Source organism: Durio zibethinus, chromosome 17 (genome assembly GCF_047325235.1).
Source record: "Durio zibethinus cultivar Kanyao isolate XHJ-2024 chromosome 17, ASM4732523v1, whole genome shotgun sequence".
Taxonomy (NCBI): Eukaryota; Viridiplantae; Streptophyta; class Magnoliopsida; order Malvales; family Malvaceae; genus Durio; species Durio zibethinus.
Window position 1 is genome coordinate 9,672,861 of NC_143178.1, and position 18,859 is coordinate 9,691,719.

General features: G+C 30.2%; 2 protein-coding genes and 1 long non-coding RNA gene across 4 annotated transcripts; all 3 read right to left on the bottom strand.

Annotated features, from left to right (window-relative positions):
- Positions 1 to 216: 216 nt before the first annotated feature.
- On the bottom strand, positions 217 to 3,468 carry LOC111281546 (hypersensitive-induced response protein 4). The gene is made up of 6 exons (XM_022869278.2): positions 3,341 to 3,468; positions 2,351 to 2,564; positions 1,899 to 2,019; positions 1,667 to 1,758; positions 1,066 to 1,162; positions 217 to 762 (listed from the first exon to the last, which is right to left on the bottom strand). The coding sequence occupies exons 2-6, from the start codon at positions 2,543 to 2,545 to the stop codon at positions 392 to 394; spliced, it is 876 nt and encodes a 291-aa protein (XP_022725013.2). The 5' UTR covers positions 2,546 to 2,564; positions 3,341 to 3,468; the 3' UTR covers positions 217 to 391.
- Positions 3,469 to 4,771: 1,303 nt separating this feature from the next.
- Positions 4,772 to 7,316, bottom strand: LOC149514016 (uncharacterized). 2 transcript variants are annotated; one of them, XR_016328964.1, is made up of 2 exons: positions 6,947 to 7,316; positions 4,772 to 5,326 (listed from the first exon to the last, which is right to left on the bottom strand). It is a non-coding gene; the product is annotated as an uncharacterized LOC149514016 (long non-coding RNA). The 2 variants fall into 2 exon arrangements; XR_016328965.1 differs by lacking the exon at positions 6,947 to 7,316 and adding an exon at positions 5,828 to 6,207.
- Positions 7,317 to 10,696: 3,380 nt separating this feature from the next.
- Positions 10,697 to 14,051, bottom strand: LOC111288469 (putative proline-rich receptor-like protein kinase PERK11). The gene is made up of 4 exons (XM_022879376.2): positions 13,522 to 14,051; positions 12,723 to 12,983; positions 11,751 to 12,620; positions 10,697 to 11,465 (listed from the first exon to the last, which is right to left on the bottom strand). The coding sequence occupies exons 1-4, from the start codon at positions 13,943 to 13,945 to the stop codon at positions 10,984 to 10,986; spliced, it is 2,037 nt and encodes a 678-aa protein (XP_022735111.2). The 5' UTR covers positions 13,946 to 14,051; the 3' UTR covers positions 10,697 to 10,983.
- Positions 14,052 to 18,859: the final 4,808 nt, after the last annotated feature.

The following is an 18,859-nucleotide window of genomic DNA, read 5'->3' on the forward strand; positions in this document are numbered from 1 at the left end:
TTTTCATATTTTAGGTGTTTTTATTTCATGGCCTGTCAACTAACCATCAATGCCTCATCGGCCATTCAAAAAAGTATTCTTCCAAGAAGGATGTGCATGCTTTTGGTTTTTTGTTGAAATGAAAAAATAGCTAGTGATTGATGCATACTCAGTCATTGAGCATGGTTAAAGATTTGATTAAAAAAAAAAAAAGTGGTTAAAGATAGTTAAAACAAATAAAAATAAAAATATAGCATTCTCATCAAATTGTTAAATCTTCTTTACAGCCCTTACATCATCCAATCTTATTGCCTCACTGACCAAAGCACTATATAACAACTCTAGCAAAAAGACCAACCTATTTGATTGTTTTCTCTTTAAATTCAAAACAACAGTTTTTGTATTATGATATTTATTCAACGTTTACTTGAGCACTAGCTGCCTCCATCAGCCCATTCCGTATCTGCTCACCGATATCCCTAACATGACCAGGTCCATGGGGAATAAAAACAGTAGTGTTATTTGAGGAGTTCCCAAGGTCCTTGATTGTATCAAAGTACTGTGTGATCATGATAAGATCCATCACTTCCTTGGCTGAGGTACCTTCCACCTTGTGCGAGAAATTTAAGATGTTCTCCCTCAAGCCATCCGTGATTGCCTGGCGCTGCCTGGCCACACCAACCCCGCCCAGGTATTTGGATTCAGCTTCAGCTTCTGCTCTTTTAACTTGAAGCACCTTCTCAGCTTCCCCTTTGTACACACTGGCAAGCTGAAGTCTTTGAGCTGTAATACAAAATCATTGCAAAGTTTATTCTTTGTTCAACTTTGGATGAATGACACTAAAGTGTATTCTGACTCAAGTTTACATGGTCAGTGAATTACTTGGCACTGTGCTCTAGTTTGCATCATTTACGATCACAGCGAGAGGAAAGAAGATGGACATGATTCTCACAGCAACTGGACTTTAGGAAATAATTTCCCATCTTTAACAAAATTTTTTAATTTTTTATGTGCTTGTATTAAAAAAAGGAACCAAAAGAGATGACTTGACAAAGCAAGAACATTTTTATCAGTACATGTCATTACCAGCATTTATCTCATTCATTGCCTTGCGGACAGCAGCATCAGGTATAATGTCAACCATCAGTATGTGCTCAATGCTGTATCCGTATTCTCCCATCACCTGATACATGATTTCAGAATCTATATATGGCATGAAAAGCCTCATAAAAGATAGAGAGGAAGCACTTAGATTTAGAAAGGGAAACAAAAATTCAGATGGAAACACAACCACTCTAGTGCAATTAGATAGAAAAGTGTCATAATCTATCACATAGCATTCAAAATCTCATATTTTACAAAATAAAATGTTTGTCCCACCTCCTCATGCATTCATATTCTGTGAAAATGCAGGCCAAAGAGCAAGACAACAAAACAAACCTAACCCTTCCTTCGTATTATAAAGCGGTGTAAGAACAGTATTTCATTGACTGTATTTTTTGACACATCAGATTGAAAGAAACAACTAGACGACTGACATATCAATGGATCTTCTTTTGTTTACCAGCTCAACAGTTTCTAAACGAAAATTTGACTCTTATGCACATGTCTTATGCACATAATTTAACCACACGTGAGTAATTTAGTACATTAGGGTAAATGGGAGAAAAAGAATGCCCTGTATTACCTTCTCAAGTTCCTCAAGAACAGCTTTAGCAACCTCACCCTTTTGTTCAAAGAGATCATCCAAATTCATTCTTGGAACTAGAGCTCGAACCACTACCACAAGAAATCCAATGCTTTACTATACAGAAATAAAACAAAGGGGAAGTTTTGTGTGTATGTGGGGGGGGAGATATCCATAAAATGAAAAGCATAACATATAGGTTGATAGCATAAAGGAAACCAAAGAAAATTACCATCAAACACATAAGCCTGGATCTGTTCTTTGGGATTTTGCAGCTCATAAAATGCATCATCAGCATGCGAATTCACCACTCGGTATTGAATGGAGCAAAGCAATTGCACAAACACATTGTCCTACAAAATGTAACATTATCATATTCATACTCACTTATCTCCTTCTGATAGAGCAACAAAATCAATGTAAATATTATTGAATTATAATTAACAATAATTACGAAATTCAATATTTTTTATGCCCATAACCATTTCTTTTTCTTCCCCACAGGAAATTGAAACTGTCAACAATATTGTGCGATATCTCACCAACAAAACAAATAGTAAAATAAACTAATCAAACACAAAAAATTATGATCAATTGAATTCAATTGTACTAGCTAGGCACTTATTCATGTAGGGGTTAAAAGTATCAGGTGTCGATTGGAATAACTGGTGAATTAGTAATTACCTTGGTTTTGGTTTCGATGCGGACATCGAGGGAGGAGATTCTTGTGGAGAGGACGCCGGCGAGCCACTGACCGGCGAAGGGGTTAAATAAGTGAAGGCCAGGTTCCGCTAACTTCTCGAAACGGCCCCACCTCTCCACCACGCCGACACTCGCCTGTTCGACGCATGCACAAAATATGCAAGACGTATTCCCCATTTTTCTCGATCGATAAAAACTGAAACGTTTATAAAATCAAAAATCAAAAATCAAATCAAATCAAAGGAGGAGGAAATCTCCCTTTTTTACTTGAAACACCAGCATTTCTAGGTTGGAGATAAGCGGGGAGATTCGGTGTGTACGGACTATGGTAAGGATTTGGGTTTTTGTCATCTTGGTGTCACCAGATGGTGGTGATGATGAAGTGATTTTTATTTTTAAAAAAGTTGTTTGGATTGCAGTTGAGAGAGACCGTAATTGCTATGCGACGTAGGGGATCATTTCCTGTTGCCACGCACCCCAGTTCCTGATACGTGGAGTACCAATTGCGGCTTTGTTTCTCTTTGTTTATTAAGAAAAATGTGATTCTAATTTCTTTTAATTATTTGTTTGTTGACTAATTCAAATAATGTTTCATTTGAAGCCCATTGGTGGGTTATCGCACAAACTTTAATTATAAAACGGATTTTTTGATGCCATAAAAATATTTTAATCCAACTCCAAATAGAGCTAACTAAATAGATAAGACTTAGGAGTAAAAAACAATAATATCATGTCGTTTTAGAAGAATAATTGTTTGTGTAAGAACATTCTAATTTTTTTCCTTGGCCGAAGAGAACAGAACCTAAGTATGCATGAAGAATTATTCAATTTGACCTATGGTAGAGAATTTATATGATGCCTAAGGTTTCACCGTTTTTCAGATGAAAAAGATGCTTCAAATCTTCTCATGAGCCTTTCGTCTACAAGGATACATATATAGATTAAAGAGAGGCTAGATGTAGTTGATTTTACCACAAAGAACAAGCTGAGATTTTGCTGGCTTCTGCTTAATTTGGGCTTTTGATGGATTATTAGAGAACACGCTCTTTAGCACAAATGAGCAAATTTTTTCATAGGAGAAAGCCCGAATTACTTTGTAGAACTTACAAAGATTCAATCGTAAAATGTGCAGAAAAAATTGATTTATTTTTAGAACTTATAAGAGTCTAATTATAAAATAATATTCTGGTGAAGTGAAAGTCTCTCTCATCATCTTTTAAATGAATCTTTATATATGGTCACAAAAACGAACTCAATAAGCTCAACTATCATCAAGTCATCGGGGAAAAGAAATCAGAATACAAAATGAAGATCTTTTCACCAGGAGAAAAAAAAAAAAAAAAAAAACCTTAAGACTACTAGTCTGCAAAACACACAAGCCTATAGTGATTCTTTAATCTTCATAGCTCATACTTGACTTCGGAGATGGCAGTAATTTCAGCCTCAAAGATCAACGAGTCATTTACAACGAAGCCTTTTGATATGCCTTCAAAATCCTTCAATGAGATAAAATTTATAAAACCCCAGCCACTGACTGAATCACTCAGCCAAATATCGTCTGCACATAACAATATTTGAGTCAAAATTACAAATATTTTGTTAACCGTGTCAATCATAAAAGTTGAAAGTTAACTTCAAATTTTAGGAAAAAAAAATCCTCGTAAATATTACAGTTTCCAGATTGAAAAGTTTTATTTCTCTACCTGACTTTCTCCAGTTAGATTCTTGATTGACAGCTTAAATTCTACATATACTTTCCTCCGAGGATTAATACCGGCACTGCTATGTAATGTCAGAAAGAATGACACGCTTCCCTTGGCCCTTCTATCTCCTTTGGGATAAACAGGCAACTTCATGCATAGAGGAGGAATTATCAAAGGAACTCGTTGAGTGAGCAGCTATGGAACTTTTATGTACTTTACTAATTACCATTGACATTGACAAGCAGTGAATACTTCTGAATTATAGGACATTTTATTTTACAATATCTTAAATAATTCTTTTAAATAATTTTTTATTTATAAAAATATTATTAAAAAAATATCTTAAATAATTTTTTTATAAATAAATTAAAGGTTCAAATTTTTATTTTTCTATGATATAAAAAATGACAAATACATTAATTGATTTTTTTTAATAATTTTTTACTAATTTTTGTTATTAAAAAAAATATCAAACGTCTCAATAAATGATATTTTATAAATAAAAACAATAATCAAATAAAGTATTTATTTTTTTTTATTACTAAAAATATCATTTATCATCTGAATATTTATTATTAATAAAAATTAATGAAAAGTTATCATTATATATATTAAAATAATTATGATAATTATATAAAAATAAATATACATAGATTTTTAAAATCAAATAAATGAATCTGATTACAAAATACTTTAAAAATGATAAAAAAAACCTTAGATATCGTATTTTTTCAAACATTACACTTTTTTCTGTATATAAAATTTTACAAACCAAACGTCTCTTTGAGAGAAATTCTCAAGTTCCCTTGTGAAGATACCATTTTTAGGTTCCTTCACAGAAAACGCGCAAACAATCTTCCACAAGGTAACCACGGGAGGTAGCGGTGAAGGCGTCGAGAGGTAGTAACCGAGGACAACCATACTCAGTATTCAAGCCATGAAAGCGGCTCATCCTCCCATCTGTAATCATGTAACATAGAAGCAATATAAATTAATCACATGAGAATATAATTTACAGAGAGGATACAAAGTTCTTTTACTCAAATTCCTTATAGATACAAACTTAGTCTTAGATAGGAAAGGCGCCTCGGATAACTAGGTAATTGTCGTGCACATGATTGAACACAAAAAACGTGTAGGTCACATTAACCTCCCATCCAGGGGTACGGGGATTTTGTCTGACATTACCGAGAAGGAAGATATATGACCATTTCCATTCCTCTTTTGATTTCCGTAAGGGTAGGACACCAGTTTCCTGCTTACGTAAAGTTAATAGAATTTTAGTAGCATTGAAAAAGATATCTCGACTTCTTTTGATAACGATGCATTCAAATACATATTATAAATTTGTAAATTTTAATTATTACATTAAACATTTTATTATATTAACTAATATGTTATCATCACTAATATAATTAGTTTCAAATAATTATATATGATGGATAAATACTTTTCGATATCACATTAATTAATAAATTTATAATTTATGTAATATATTAATAAAATTTTAAATTTAAATATTATATTAAATATTTTATTATAATTTAAAAATTATTGATGATATTATCTATTATATATATTACGAAAGTAAAATTAAAGTATTATAGTATATTTTTAATTTGATGTAAATGTAAATTTCTTAATTTGACTGTTTTTACTTTCAGAAATTAAAGGGAAAATGCAGTAGAACTGATAAGAAGAAAACAGAACAGTAAAAAAAAAAAGACAAAAGGTTGTCTTGAAAATTCAAACCCACCATTTGTAACCATCGGCTTCAAAATCGGCTAATTCATACTTCTGGATCATCAGGTTTTGCTTTTTGCAGTGTCTCTGATAATTGAGAGAACGCTTTAATTTTCAATGTGTGCAGTGAACAGCCGGTGTAGCTGTCACTGATCTTGGAACTTCTGTGTGACATGTTTTCAACCCAAAAAGGAAAAAAAAAAGTGTTTTAGACTTGATAACCGTCAATTTTGTTTCAACGTCGACAAGTTGAAAGACGGAATATTGCATATAATCATGTAAAAATAATAAAATAACTCGTATCCGATTTTGAACCGATGATTCAGTAGGATTGAATTTTTTTAAATCGGAAATCAGGTCCATTTTTTGTTAGACTCGAGTTTTAGTTGGCACTCCTCCAACTGGACCAGCACACACACATATATATATATATAATTAAATAAATTATAATAATAAAATTATTATTTAATATTTTAATTTAAGATATTAATTTAATAAAAATATTATATTTATGTATAATAAAAATATAATTTATATTAAAAATTATAAATATTATAATAAATTAAAGTTATTAAATTAATTTTAGTTTGATTGCCGTTTATGGATCAAATTAATATTTTAATATTAAATTAGGTTAAATCAAATTTGAGTATATATTAAAATATTCATTCAAGAAAAATCCACTCCAACTTAATTCTATTTCTATTAAGGTTGGTAGTCCAATATTATATCGAGGATTTTAATTCGATTCGGTTTAATTAAATATTTTTTTTAAAATTATGTTTTGAATCAAATCAAATAATTATTAAAAAAAATTAAAATTAAATTTTAAACAAATTCGATCTGATCTGATATATATATATATACATATTTATTTATTTATTTTTTAATTATTTTTAAATTTTTTAATTTTATAATTATATATTTATATAATTTTTATCTTGGATTAAGATGGTTTATATCTCCTTTCCCTCTTTTTATCTCCATCCCCCATAAAATCCCTCTGATCCTTTCCCTAATTCCTCTCATAGTTCCCAAGAAAATGAGGGAAAAGTTTGGCCTAAAAATGAATGAAGGAAACGTAAAATATTAAAGAGAAATATATGGTAACAGAGAGGTAGAATTATTTTACCTGAAGTAGCGATCTCATGATCCAGTTGGTGTGGGAAAACAGGTGGAGAAGAGAACCCTTTCTTCCATCTCTATTTCTACAATTTATTTTAAAATAATAATAATGACCAACCGTCCACCTCCGTCCAGAGGCGGTAATGTTGTAAAATTTTTTATTTTTTTTTTACTTTTTCACACACAGGCAGCGTCATAATGATTCTAAGGCCTTAAACCGATTGAACGGTCAAGATCGAATCACATCAGATTTCACCAAAACTTTCAAAAAAAAAAAAGTTTCTCCGAAGTTGATCATATGGTGCAAATTAAATCCTTTTTCTTTTTCTTTTATGAGAATTAATTCTGAAAAATTATCAAATATATTCACATGAAAATTTTTATACTCCATATTAGCAAGATGACACATATCATATATTAAAAAATAAGATATGTATTTTAATTCTATATTATTTATAAAAATAATTTTTTAATCCTATTTGTAAATTAAAAAAATTCATTTACAGTGTATTAAATAATATATATGTTACTTTTATTACAAGAAATCAAAAGGGATTTAGATGTTAATAGCTCTCTAGATTTGTTGTGGACCGGATCTGTTGTGGACTGGATATTTGTTCGGTTTTTAATTTTCTATTTGGATTTGGGTCTTGTTTTTATATGGATAATTTTTTTCTAATAATTTTATAAACAAAATGTTAAAGTTATCTCAAATACATGAGATTGTTCCATTTGAGAAATTGAGCCTTAATTTTTAGCTAACTATGATGTGCCATAAATGAGGGTAAATTTCAGTCACCTAATTTATATTTAAATCTTATTTTGATCATTGAACTTTAATTTACTCATCCAAATCATTCAAGTTTGTTAAGTATATCAATAATATTTCATGCAAATTTGATAGAAAACTGCCATGATTGTCATGCCATCAACCATATCATCTACTATATTATCTAACTAAACTCATAAAATTTCATAACAGGTCATCAAGCTTTCACCCAATTTTTAAATAAATCACTAAATTTTAATTTGTCACTACAAGATCACTAAAATTTGTTAAATATATCAAATTTGATTATTCTAATAAATTTCATCCAAAATAAAATTAAATAAAATCTAAATATTTATTCAATTAAATAACATCTTTTATGTAATCAAAAATCATCTCATATCTCATAGAAAATCAAAAGAAAAAATATTAAGTAAATCTTTAGCAAATAGGTCTTTAATAAATAATTATTTTTTTAAGTATTATTATTTTTATTTAAATTAAAAGAGCATAAATATTTATATAAAAAGTCTCTACATTTTAATTACGTTGTGGGCTATAATGCTTTTTCCAAAGGTTCATGGTGTTCCGGTGGATTGAAAACTCAATTGCTGCCTATAGGAGGAGGACTACTTGTCAATAGAATCAGTCCAACAGCTTTCGGTCACTGGCAACGAAGGACCATAAGCATGGCCTGTAGGGGCCTTCCCCCCCCCCCCCCCCCCCGGCCCAACATTTGGGCACCCTATATTATATATTACAATTATTTCACTTAAATTAATTAAATTAAATTAAGTTGACTCACATTGAAATTGTTATTTGTAAGTTTTATTTTTAATTTTTAACTTAATTTATGCATGTAATTTAAAAAAGTTAAAATTATATTATAATTTATCTATTTATTATACTTATTATTCTCAAACCCTTAAAAGTAATGAACTTGTTACAAAAATTAAGTCACATTCACTCATATACACTTAAAAAAATAAATTAACTTTTTAGTTTTTTAAATAAGGTTTTAAATATTCAACCAAGTACAAAAAGATTATTATTTTTCTTTTTAGCTGAATACTTATCCTCTCATATTTTTGTGACCGTTTTAATTTATTTTATTTGATAAAATTTGAAATAAACTATTTTAAATTTTCAAATTTTTTATTTTTCTTAAAATGTCCGTATTCAATCCAATAAATGTAAATATAAAGGTTAAACAGTCAAAATATATTAAAAAACTTTTTTAAAAAATATATTTATATTAGACACATACCTAAATCTAACACTCATTCCTGAGTTCAAGTACGTAATAAATAAAAAATATATATATAATTGGCCCCTCCAAAATCAACCATCAAGATCCACCACTGGTCACTGGGTTGCAAAGGTGGATTAATGCACTGGGGAAGAGCATGTGTTCAAGTTCAAGCTCAGGTTTCCAGAAGGGAAAGGAATCAAAGCTTAGATTTTGCAGTGCATGCTTCCTTTGGTTGCTAAGGATAAATCCAGATTTTCATTTTTCCCCTGCTTTCCTGTCAACCAAATGTAATAAAAGGCCTTTAGTATAGGTCAAAATTAGTTTATTGGAGAGCTGTTAATCTGTAAATAGCTATTAATATATAGTAAATTATTGTCACAAAGGTTAAAGGATTGATCACTGTGCTTTGATTCTGATGGTGTCAATATGAGCTTCTCAAATGTATGATAGACAAGCAGATTAATTTGCAGAAGTGTTCTGTTCTTATCCCATTGCATGAAATTTGCTTCCACAGGACCCTCAGAAATTTACATGCCCAAAAAACATGATTACCCATCACTTGATTTTAGATTATCGACAGTAATCTATTTCTAATCAAGTCAGTAAATAGTCCAATACCGCATTATATATATTATTTTGGCACTGCTGAGTTCTGATTGAAAGGAACATCATGATAAGCTAATTTGTTTCTTTTATTTTGGACATCACGGTAAGTTGATGAATAGTATTTAGCAAAGGATGTGGAGCCCGGAATTGTCAGGTTGCTTAGGAAATACTGAAACAAACCATCTTTTTCTTGTATTCAGGCTATGATTGGAGAAAAAAGAATAGAAAAATTGATAATTCGTAATATAATTCTGTTGAAGACTTGAAAAATGAAAAGTGGGTTTGTCGTCTTCGTCCCTCCTCAAAGGCTTTTTCATTTCTTTGGGTACATCCCTTCTTAAGGCTCTGAGAACATCTCTTTCGTTTAAGGCCCAGTGAACCACTGTTTTGGGCTGAGGCTCCATCATCAACTCTCGCCTAATCTCTAACTAGGTTTGCAGAAACTCCAGACTCTAGACACCAGTGACCTGAGGCTGAGGCAGCGTTCTAAATATTTGGTAAATTTAGTTACTTGCACTTGCAGTTGCGGAGCATCTCTTGATCGGGTGGTTACACTCGTTGCAGACTTGTAGGCTGTAGTCTTCCCAAGCAACTGCAACTGAGAACTTAAATGCCCTTAACGCCCTGTTGATAAATTGTTTTATAAACGAGCACATAGTTAACAGAGAGGACAAAGACAAAACTACTAGTAGCATACTTCGTGAGCAATTTGTTCAAATTCAAAATGTTGCAAATTTATTTTACTACAAAAAAATAGATTCCCAGATATGGGATTAGATAATCAGGCTTCAAAGCTCAAATAGTTGGATTGAACCTCAATGGTTTGTACATTACCGCCCTTGTTATGTTTTCCCCAAGATCTTTTCTCTCTTATGTTGTTGGTATTCTGTTACAAGATAGAAAACTAGGAATGCAAGAAGCGAGGAAAATACAGTAATAGGCCCTTATTAAGAAGCCTAATTAATCATTCTGCTTCATGGTGTGCACAAGGAGCGTGATAAATTTTCATGGTTCAAGAATGTATCTCCCCGATCCTGAGTAGTCTATTCTGACTAAAGCCAAAAAAAAAATCCCGTTTGGCCCAGCCTAACGATTTTGGCATTTGCTTAAAATTTCAAAACCAGTTCCTAGGACAATCGGAGGACATTTATGATTCGCAGCCATAATTTAGGCACAAAATATTTCAAGTTCAAACCGTTCTGCTAATAAAAGAAAATCCACCATTTTACAAAATTTTCGAAGACTCAGGTTGATTTCACAAGAAAATCCCCTTAAAATTTTCATCACTAGGGTATAGTAAATGCACAACATTCACAAGACAAACATGCGCCTTTCTTCCCCAGTGAGTAGTTTGTGACACATCATCTCCAGCTTATCATCACCATGTGAAAATTTGGTCAGGTAAGAATTGAAGCAACTAGAGAGAGCTACTGCTGTTATCCAGCTCTTGAACTACTTCTTCCATGGATGCTCTTTCTATAGGAGAGTCATGAGTGCAAAGCCAAGCAATTCTTGCAAGTTTAGCGGCTTCATATTCAAAGAACCTACCATGGAGGTTTGGGTCAATAAAATCTTGGAATCTGCAAGATTCAGCTGCAAGACGTGCCAAGCCAGTGACTTTTCGCTTCCCAGAAAGGACTTGGAAGACAAGAACTCCGAATGCATAAACATCACTCTTCTCAGTAAAACGGCCCGTACTAGTGTATTCAGGAGCTAGGTAACCCATAGCAGCACTGGCCTTAAGTGCTGCAAAGACAATGTCATTAGAAAGGAGGTTGTGCAAGCCAGAATCCGAAAGCAGTGGATTGAACCACTGATCGATGAGCACTTTCTCAGCTGAAATATTTTGGTGAACAGAGGCGGGTTTGTTTACTTTGCACCCATGCAAATATGCTATACCTGCTCCAGAAAAGAAGATAGCTCAGTAAAGCTGAGCCAAGAACAACCATAAACTAAATTTTGGTCTTTTAGCACAAGGGAAATATACACAAAAGTTTGATAAAAAGGATTCTCAACTTGGTCTATCATAAACATAAAGCATTTGATATCACCGCAATATTAAATTAGAAGTTAATTAGAAAATAGACCATATGGGCAAGCATTGAGACATAATTAACCAAATCTAACTAGAAAATAGAAACCAGTCGTTTAACATGCAATACATAAAGGCAAAACTAACCCAACCTTTGGCTATGCCTTTAACAATGGAAACTCTTGTGGACCATTCCAGGACCCGGCCATCACCATCCTTCACATCAAGATAGCGCAGCAAATTCCCATTGGGGGCAAAATCATAAATGAGAAAGCACTCTCCCCGGGCCTTTGAACAACAAAATCCTCTCAACTGCACTAAATTCTGATGCTTCAATGAAGCCAAAATATTTAATCCCTTCAAGAACTCTGCATTATCAGATTTGCAACTAGTTTTGCTGATGCTTTTAATCGCAACAGCAGATCCATCCCTCAGAATCCCTTTATAGGTTGCAGAAAAGTTACTCTTCCCCAATAAATTTACCTCTGAAAAGTACTGACTAGCTGTCTCAACCTCTTCTAAATTGAACCTAAAGCTCTGAAAGACATCTTGGGCGAAGCCACTTAAATACCTGCCATCAGCCAAAGGATCCCAACCATTAGCATACTCAAGGCTAATGAGTGGTGAGCCATTCTTCCTGTAAAACCCCTTGGCTTGATCAGTGCTAAGGCGGCTCTCAGAAATTTCATATGAGTTACCAAGCTTCTGTTTCCGGAAAAGATATTGTGTGAATGTGAGGATTCCTATAGCTGATAATGCAACTGAGACAACAATTAGCCCAACAAGAATAGGACCCCTTTGAGATTTTGATGGCTTTGAGTACTGAGTTTGCTCACAAGGCAACTGCATATTTGCTGTTTCAGGTATTTCTCTAGGAAGACCAGTTGCCCTTGGTCCATATGCCTCAGGTCTGCTTGGATTAATATGATCAGAAGCATTGCAAGCATTCAGTGATGAAAAACCAGACCCACATAGACCCAGATTATGTTGAAACAGGAAGCCATCCTTCAGTCTCTTCAGGGCTAGAACAAATGGGAAAAAAAATTAAATGGAGTTCATCTTTTGGCACAAGATCAAGATAAATATCAACCAAAAATATAATAAAAAGATGATTAGTTGATTACCAAGAGGAACATTGCCAGAAAGAGAATTGTTCTGGATGTCTAGAACTTTAAGCAGGGGAGCATCAGCTAGTTTAGTGGGGATTGAACCAAAGAGACGATTGAAGCTCAAATCAAGCCTCATTAATGTACCCAAATCCCCTAAACTTGCAGGGATTGCACCAGTAAGTTGATTGGACTGCAGGGCAAGAACATTAAGCTTATTCAAATATCCCAGCTGTGTGGGTATGCTTCCTGTAAGCTGGTTATAGCAGAGCTGCAAAACTGCAGAGTATACGCAAAAAGAGAAAAGAAAAAAAAATCCAGTTAAGTGAAGATTAGATTTAAAAGACCCAAGATACAAAATGGATCATGGGTTAGAAGTTCAATCTTTTTCAGGTTCCTCAAGGCTCTACATCCAACCTTGGGAGCTAAACTTTGTTTGCCGCAGGGACAAAAAGGAAATGTTAATAAGAGGCACGCTTGAGTAGATTTTAAGTTTTACCATGTTATTTCGTTTTCCTAAATGAGAAATATTACAGTAATTTTGAGGCAGATGCCAGTGTGTCTCACTGTCTGTCAATAAATTTTCTCAGAATCCAAACATAGCAAGATTTGAAATTCTTTCAGTTCAGCAAACAAATCATTGTGCAAAACAAAGAAGCCCATGCTAAATAGGCGACATGAAGCAGCATGAGAGCAAAAAGATACACACCCCAAGAAAAAAAAAAAAAGAGCATAAAGCTTTCCAACCTTGAAAAATCGATTCTTAATAAAAAAATAAACTTTCAAAATTTATAAACAAAAATATAATAGCACTAACCTTGCAAGCTACCCATGTCACCAATCTCCGGAGGTATCTCACCGGAGAGATTATTCATATTTAAATATAAATCACTGAGCAGAGTCAACTTAGCTATTTCTCTTGGTATCTCTCCGTACAAAGAGTTGTAATGCAAGTAAAGCCCAGTCAAGTGCTTAAACCCAGCAATAGCCGGTGAGACTTTGCCAGACAGCCCCTTCCCTTGCAAAGAAATGTTAGCTATTTGCCCTTTCTCGTCGCAGCCAATACCTTCAAAAGAGCCATCACAAGGATCACCATTAATGGTCCATGAAGAGAGATACTTGTCATCTTGGTCTAAAGCAACTTTCATATCTATGAGTGCTCTCAGCTCAGTATTTGCACTGAAACAACATTGGGTTGCGAGGAGAATAAATAAAAGAAACAGAGGTACTGTGAAATCCATTGTTTTGGTTTCAAACTTTCAACTCAAAATGGTAGAAGAAAATGGGATGTTTTGCTCTTCAAAACAAAAAGAAAAAAAATGCTTCTAAATCCTTTTAGCTGGTTACTTGTTTGTTTGATTCTTGTCTCACAGACAATAGTGGGATTTCTTTGTCCTTTTTGTTTTCCTTCTCAGTTCTCAAGTCACACTCCTTCTCGGACAAAAAGAGACAAAAATGCACTGATGTACATGCTTTCTATCAGTAGAAAGGTGTACGTATAATGCTCAAAAAGAGAGGTTACAACCAAAAACATGAGAAAAAAAAGTGTGAGCCGTTGGATTTTTTGACTTTTTAAAAAAAAGTAAAGAAGAACAATAGAGGCTTAGTTGCATGCTAGTGTTTCTAGTTCAGGTGATGAAGAGGAGGAGACTTTGATTGACCTCTGGCATTCTCCACATTCCTTCTGATAAAGAGACTTCGCAAGGGAAGCTGGCCTAGTGTATGTCTACTCATACAACAAACAATATTTTACTCAATGACTGGTAATTAGGACTTTTGCATGCAGCAATTGCCAACAACATTATAAATGACAACAATAATCACACTCAAGAATATTGATTACTACGATCTAAATTTTATGACTCTTTCCAATTAAAAACAAATATTTTGAGTTTGGTATCTTTTTATATCATGATTTCAATGAAATATGATTGTTGAGAAGATAATATCATAATGTTTGTTATACACAAAAAAAAAAAAAAGTTAGATTAGGATATTGAAAAAAAAAAAGAGTTTACTTTTTCATTACGTAGGAAAGTAATTTTTTTTTATTTTTATCTAACAAATTAATGTTATAAAGTGATACCCGTAAAGAAAAATATTGTTATAAATAATCTTTAAATTATAATAAAATATTTTATATGATATTTAAATTTTAAAATTTTTTAATATAATATTTAAATTATGAATATGTTAAATAATATAATATTTAAAAATTATTTATTTATTACAAATCATCATTTGAAACTAATTATATTAGAGACGAATATTATATTAATTAATTCATTGATAGTTTGATATTATATTCTAAATTATTAAATTAAAATATTATATTAAATATTTAACAATAATATTTAAATATTATTCATAATATTCACTCTAAAAAAATTACATTAAAAAATTATCATACCAAACATAAAAATATGCTTCAAACAAATTAAAAATGCTAAAAGTATAAGCACATTCCATCCTACCAAATGTCTTCACAATGTACTATTCATTTGATTTAGACTAAAAATTCACACAAAACAGTGAAGCATTTTATTTTCAAATTTATATTAATCTGTTTTTTAGACAATCTAAAAGTTCTTTCCTTGTTATTGATTTAGTGTATTTAAAGTTTTACTTTTAAAGTATTTTTCAAAAATTAAACTTTAATTGACAAAGGAAGAAACAAAATTTTCTTATTAACAACACTAATCTTTGTGGATAAAATATACTTATGTTTTCCATAAACCTATAACCTACTACTAAGTTTTTCTTTTACAATTAAAATACCCTGATAAAAGATAGCACTAGCACAGCAGCAGTGGACTAGCTACCTGAGAGCAATGGAACCACTCAATTTTTAAAAATAAATACTATGTAATTAGTATAAAGAATTAGTGTTTTTTTCCTTTTACACCATTAAAATTTATCAAAATTCATTAAAAAGGGGTTAAAAATAAATTTCATTTTCACTTTTACATTCATTTTAATTTGAAATTCTAATAATTTTCTTTCATTGCAAATATAAGTTTAATTTGTGAATTTGAAAAAAAATTTAGCATGTATTTTTATTGACTTTTTATTAATCACATTTTTTACTTTTTTTTTTGGTTAAAATTTTTTCTTTCATTTTGTTGTTATCACACTTAGAACTATAGTTTTTTTTTTTTTCTTAATTATCTCTACAATACATATTATATATAAGTTTAACTCAATTTATAAATGATTGATTTATTGTATTTTTTTTATATGTAGTTAATTATTCATAATACAAATATAATCTCATTATAAAAGAAACAAAAAATATTGTATCTAGCTACTTGTATTATTTTTAATAATTTGATTGGTGTGAGAGAAAAATGAAAAAAAAAATTATATAGCACCACTAATGAAATCATTCAGATAAACTTCCATTAGATGAATGGTAAGAAAGTTTGTATTTGTTAAAAATTGTATTATATAATGAGATATTTTCTTTTATATTTAATTTTATTTCAATGCTGTATTAAGTAAAAAATATAGTAAATAAAAAATAATTTTATAATATTAACCTCATTGACATAAATTTTTGGTTAGGCCACTTTATACAATATTTTCTTTACAAAATTTGGTAGGAGTGAAGCATTTATTTAGTTTTTAAAGTTTCTTAGCATCACCTGTGAAAACCTATGAGGAGGAAATGGGATTAAGGAAAAAATTAAGGACTATTGAACCCAATATGGTTAGCTCTTTCTCTTGACTTGACTGGAGCATATCTTTGGGTAAGAGAAGAAATTAGTAGTCGCAGTATTTAGGTCATATTTAATGTATAAGATAATGAATAGATTATAATGTTAATTATTTTATATTATATTTAATTTATATCTAAAGAAAAAAATATAATTACAAGAATGATTAATCATCTTTTTGGTATAAGATCATTTAATTTTCTCAAAATAGAAAAAAATATTTTTATTCTATAAGATTAAATTTACATATTTTATTATACCTTTAAAAATTAAATTAATAAATTTAAATTATATAAACTTTAAAAAAAGATAATTTTAACCATTAAATAAATCATCATATTCTAATATTTATATATATCAAACATAAAATAAAATGATATTATTTAATCTAATTCTATTCATAATATTATTTTATTATATCTTATCATTATCTCGTGTACTAAGCACATCATTAAGGTCTATTTGAATTGTTGGTGAAATTAATTTTAGTAAAAATAAAAATAGTAGTAGTGATAAGATTGAGTATTATTATGATGTAATAGTGAAATATGTATTTATATGCAAAAGTAATGATGACAATAAAATTAAAAAAAAAAGATCATTAAAGATATTAATCAAAAAATAAAGAAAAAATTATGTTGATGCATATTTTAATTTTGTTTAACATTTAAAATATTAAAAATTAATTGCTTAAAGACAATAAAATAATGTGACTGGAAATAGGATGTTGTTTTTTTTTTTAATTTATTAAAATTATTTTAATCCTAATAATTTAAATGTGGGCATAAAATTGGATTAATGTAAAAATTGTGGTGCAAACTCACTGCACCCTTCCCGTAAGTGAAAATTCAGTTAAATTCTCAATTTAAAATCTAACTTTGGGATTATTTGAAGATTAAATACTAGTTTTTAATTTAAATTAAGATCAAATGTTTTTAAATATGTCAATTAAGGAATTTTTTAACGAAAATCCGAAAGTGAAATACACGTGTCTATTAAATCTGTCAATAATATAGGTGGCAAGAAAAAGAAAGCCATGTGCGCATTTAAGGAAAAAATTTTTTTTTTAAATCTTAAATATTTATTTTCTCAAAAATAAACTATTTTCATTTTTATCTTTCTTTCTCATTTTCCCGTCACTTTTCCCTCACTAAAAACACATATCTTGTTTTCTTTTTTTTTTTTTAATTTTCTTCTTTCTCCATAACCATAGGATGTAGCTATTTTCATAAACAAATCTCGAATTTCGTCAACAATTTTATCACCGTATTCAAGGTTAACAACGGCGAGTTCCCTCAAATTGGGCGCGGGTGGCATAGTGGGTTTTGAACTGGGTGGGAGATCTTTTGGAGTGTCGTTGGGGGGGGGATAGGGCAGTGGCTAAAGGCGGAGACGATGCGAGTTAGGGTCCACACTTTAGAGAGAGGCAATAAGGTCGAGTTAGGTTGCATGTTTGGTTTGGATTTGGGTCTCAAGTTGGGTCTGAAAGGATTTCAATAGGTGCTTCGGCATCTCCGCTGCCTGTGTGAGTCACCATGGTTGTGTTTTTTTAGTTTTGTTGGAGTTTACTTGCAATGCAGATAGGGACTTTAGGATTGTATATTCTATGCATTTAGGGAAAGTTTGGTTAACGAAATCTTGGATTTCGAGAAAAAATGTGACTTAAAAGTATGCTACCCAAAGCTTTTTATTTTTATTTTCAAGATATTTTGTGTTTAAATTTATTCTTTTGGTTAGAAAAAATCAACAAATATTAATTTTTATATAATTATCATAATTTTCTTAACATATATAATGATAATTTTTTATTTTATTTTATTAATAATAAATATTTAAATAATAAATGATACTTTTAGAAATAAAATATCATCAATTAAGTTATTTGGCCATTTTTTTAGTCTAAGAAATTGATAGAAAAATTTGTTAAAAAAAAGATTAATTAATACGTTTGTCACTTTTTTTATATCATGAAAAAAATTAAAAATATTTCTTTAATTTATTTATAAAAAATTTATTTAAGACGTTTATATACAAAAACACCTTAAATATTTTTTTTATTATGAATTATTTAATAATTATCTTTTAATTTATAAAAAGATTATTTAAGATGTTTTTATAAAGAAAACACTTTAAATAATCTTTTTATAAATATATTAACCCTAAATTCTAAATCTTAAAATATAAAAAAATTATTTAAATAATTTTTTTACAAAAATATCTTAAATAATCTATTTTATAAAATATAAAAAAATTATTTAAGACGTTTTCAATACAAAACATCTTAAATAATCCTTTTATAAAAATATAAAAAAATTATTTAAGGCTTTTTCTATACAAAAACACTTTAAATAATTCTTTTATAAAATATTAACCCTAAACCTTAAAATATAAAAAAATTATTTAAAACATTTTTTGTACAAAAACACTTTAAATAATTCT

Bases quoted from the DNA above. Each gene is read 5' to 3' on its own strand.
- LOC111281546 (XM_022869278.2), bottom strand. From the start codon at position 2,545: ATGGGGAATACGTCTTGCATATTTTGTGCATGCGTCGAACAGGCGAGT. The intron at 1,759-1,898 runs GTAATTTTCTTT...TTCTTGTGGTAG, and splicing joins CCAGGCTTATGTGTTTGATG to TGGTTCGAGCTCTAGTTCCA. The intron at 763-1,065 runs GTAATGACATGT...TTTGTATTACAG, and splicing joins AATGAATGAGATAAATGCTG to CTCAAAGACTTCAGCTTGCC.
- LOC111288469 (XM_022879376.2), bottom strand. From the start codon at position 13,945: ATGGATTTCACAGTACCTCTGTTTCTTTTATTTATTCTCCTCGCAACC. The intron at 12,984-13,521 runs GTTAGTGCTATT...TATACTCTGCAG, and splicing joins TGACATGGGTAGCTTGCAAG to TTTTGCAGCTCTGCTATAAC. The intron at 12,621-12,722 runs GTAATCAACTAA...CATTTGTTCTAG, and splicing joins TTCTGGCAATGTTCCTCTTG to CCCTGAAGAGACTGAAGGAT.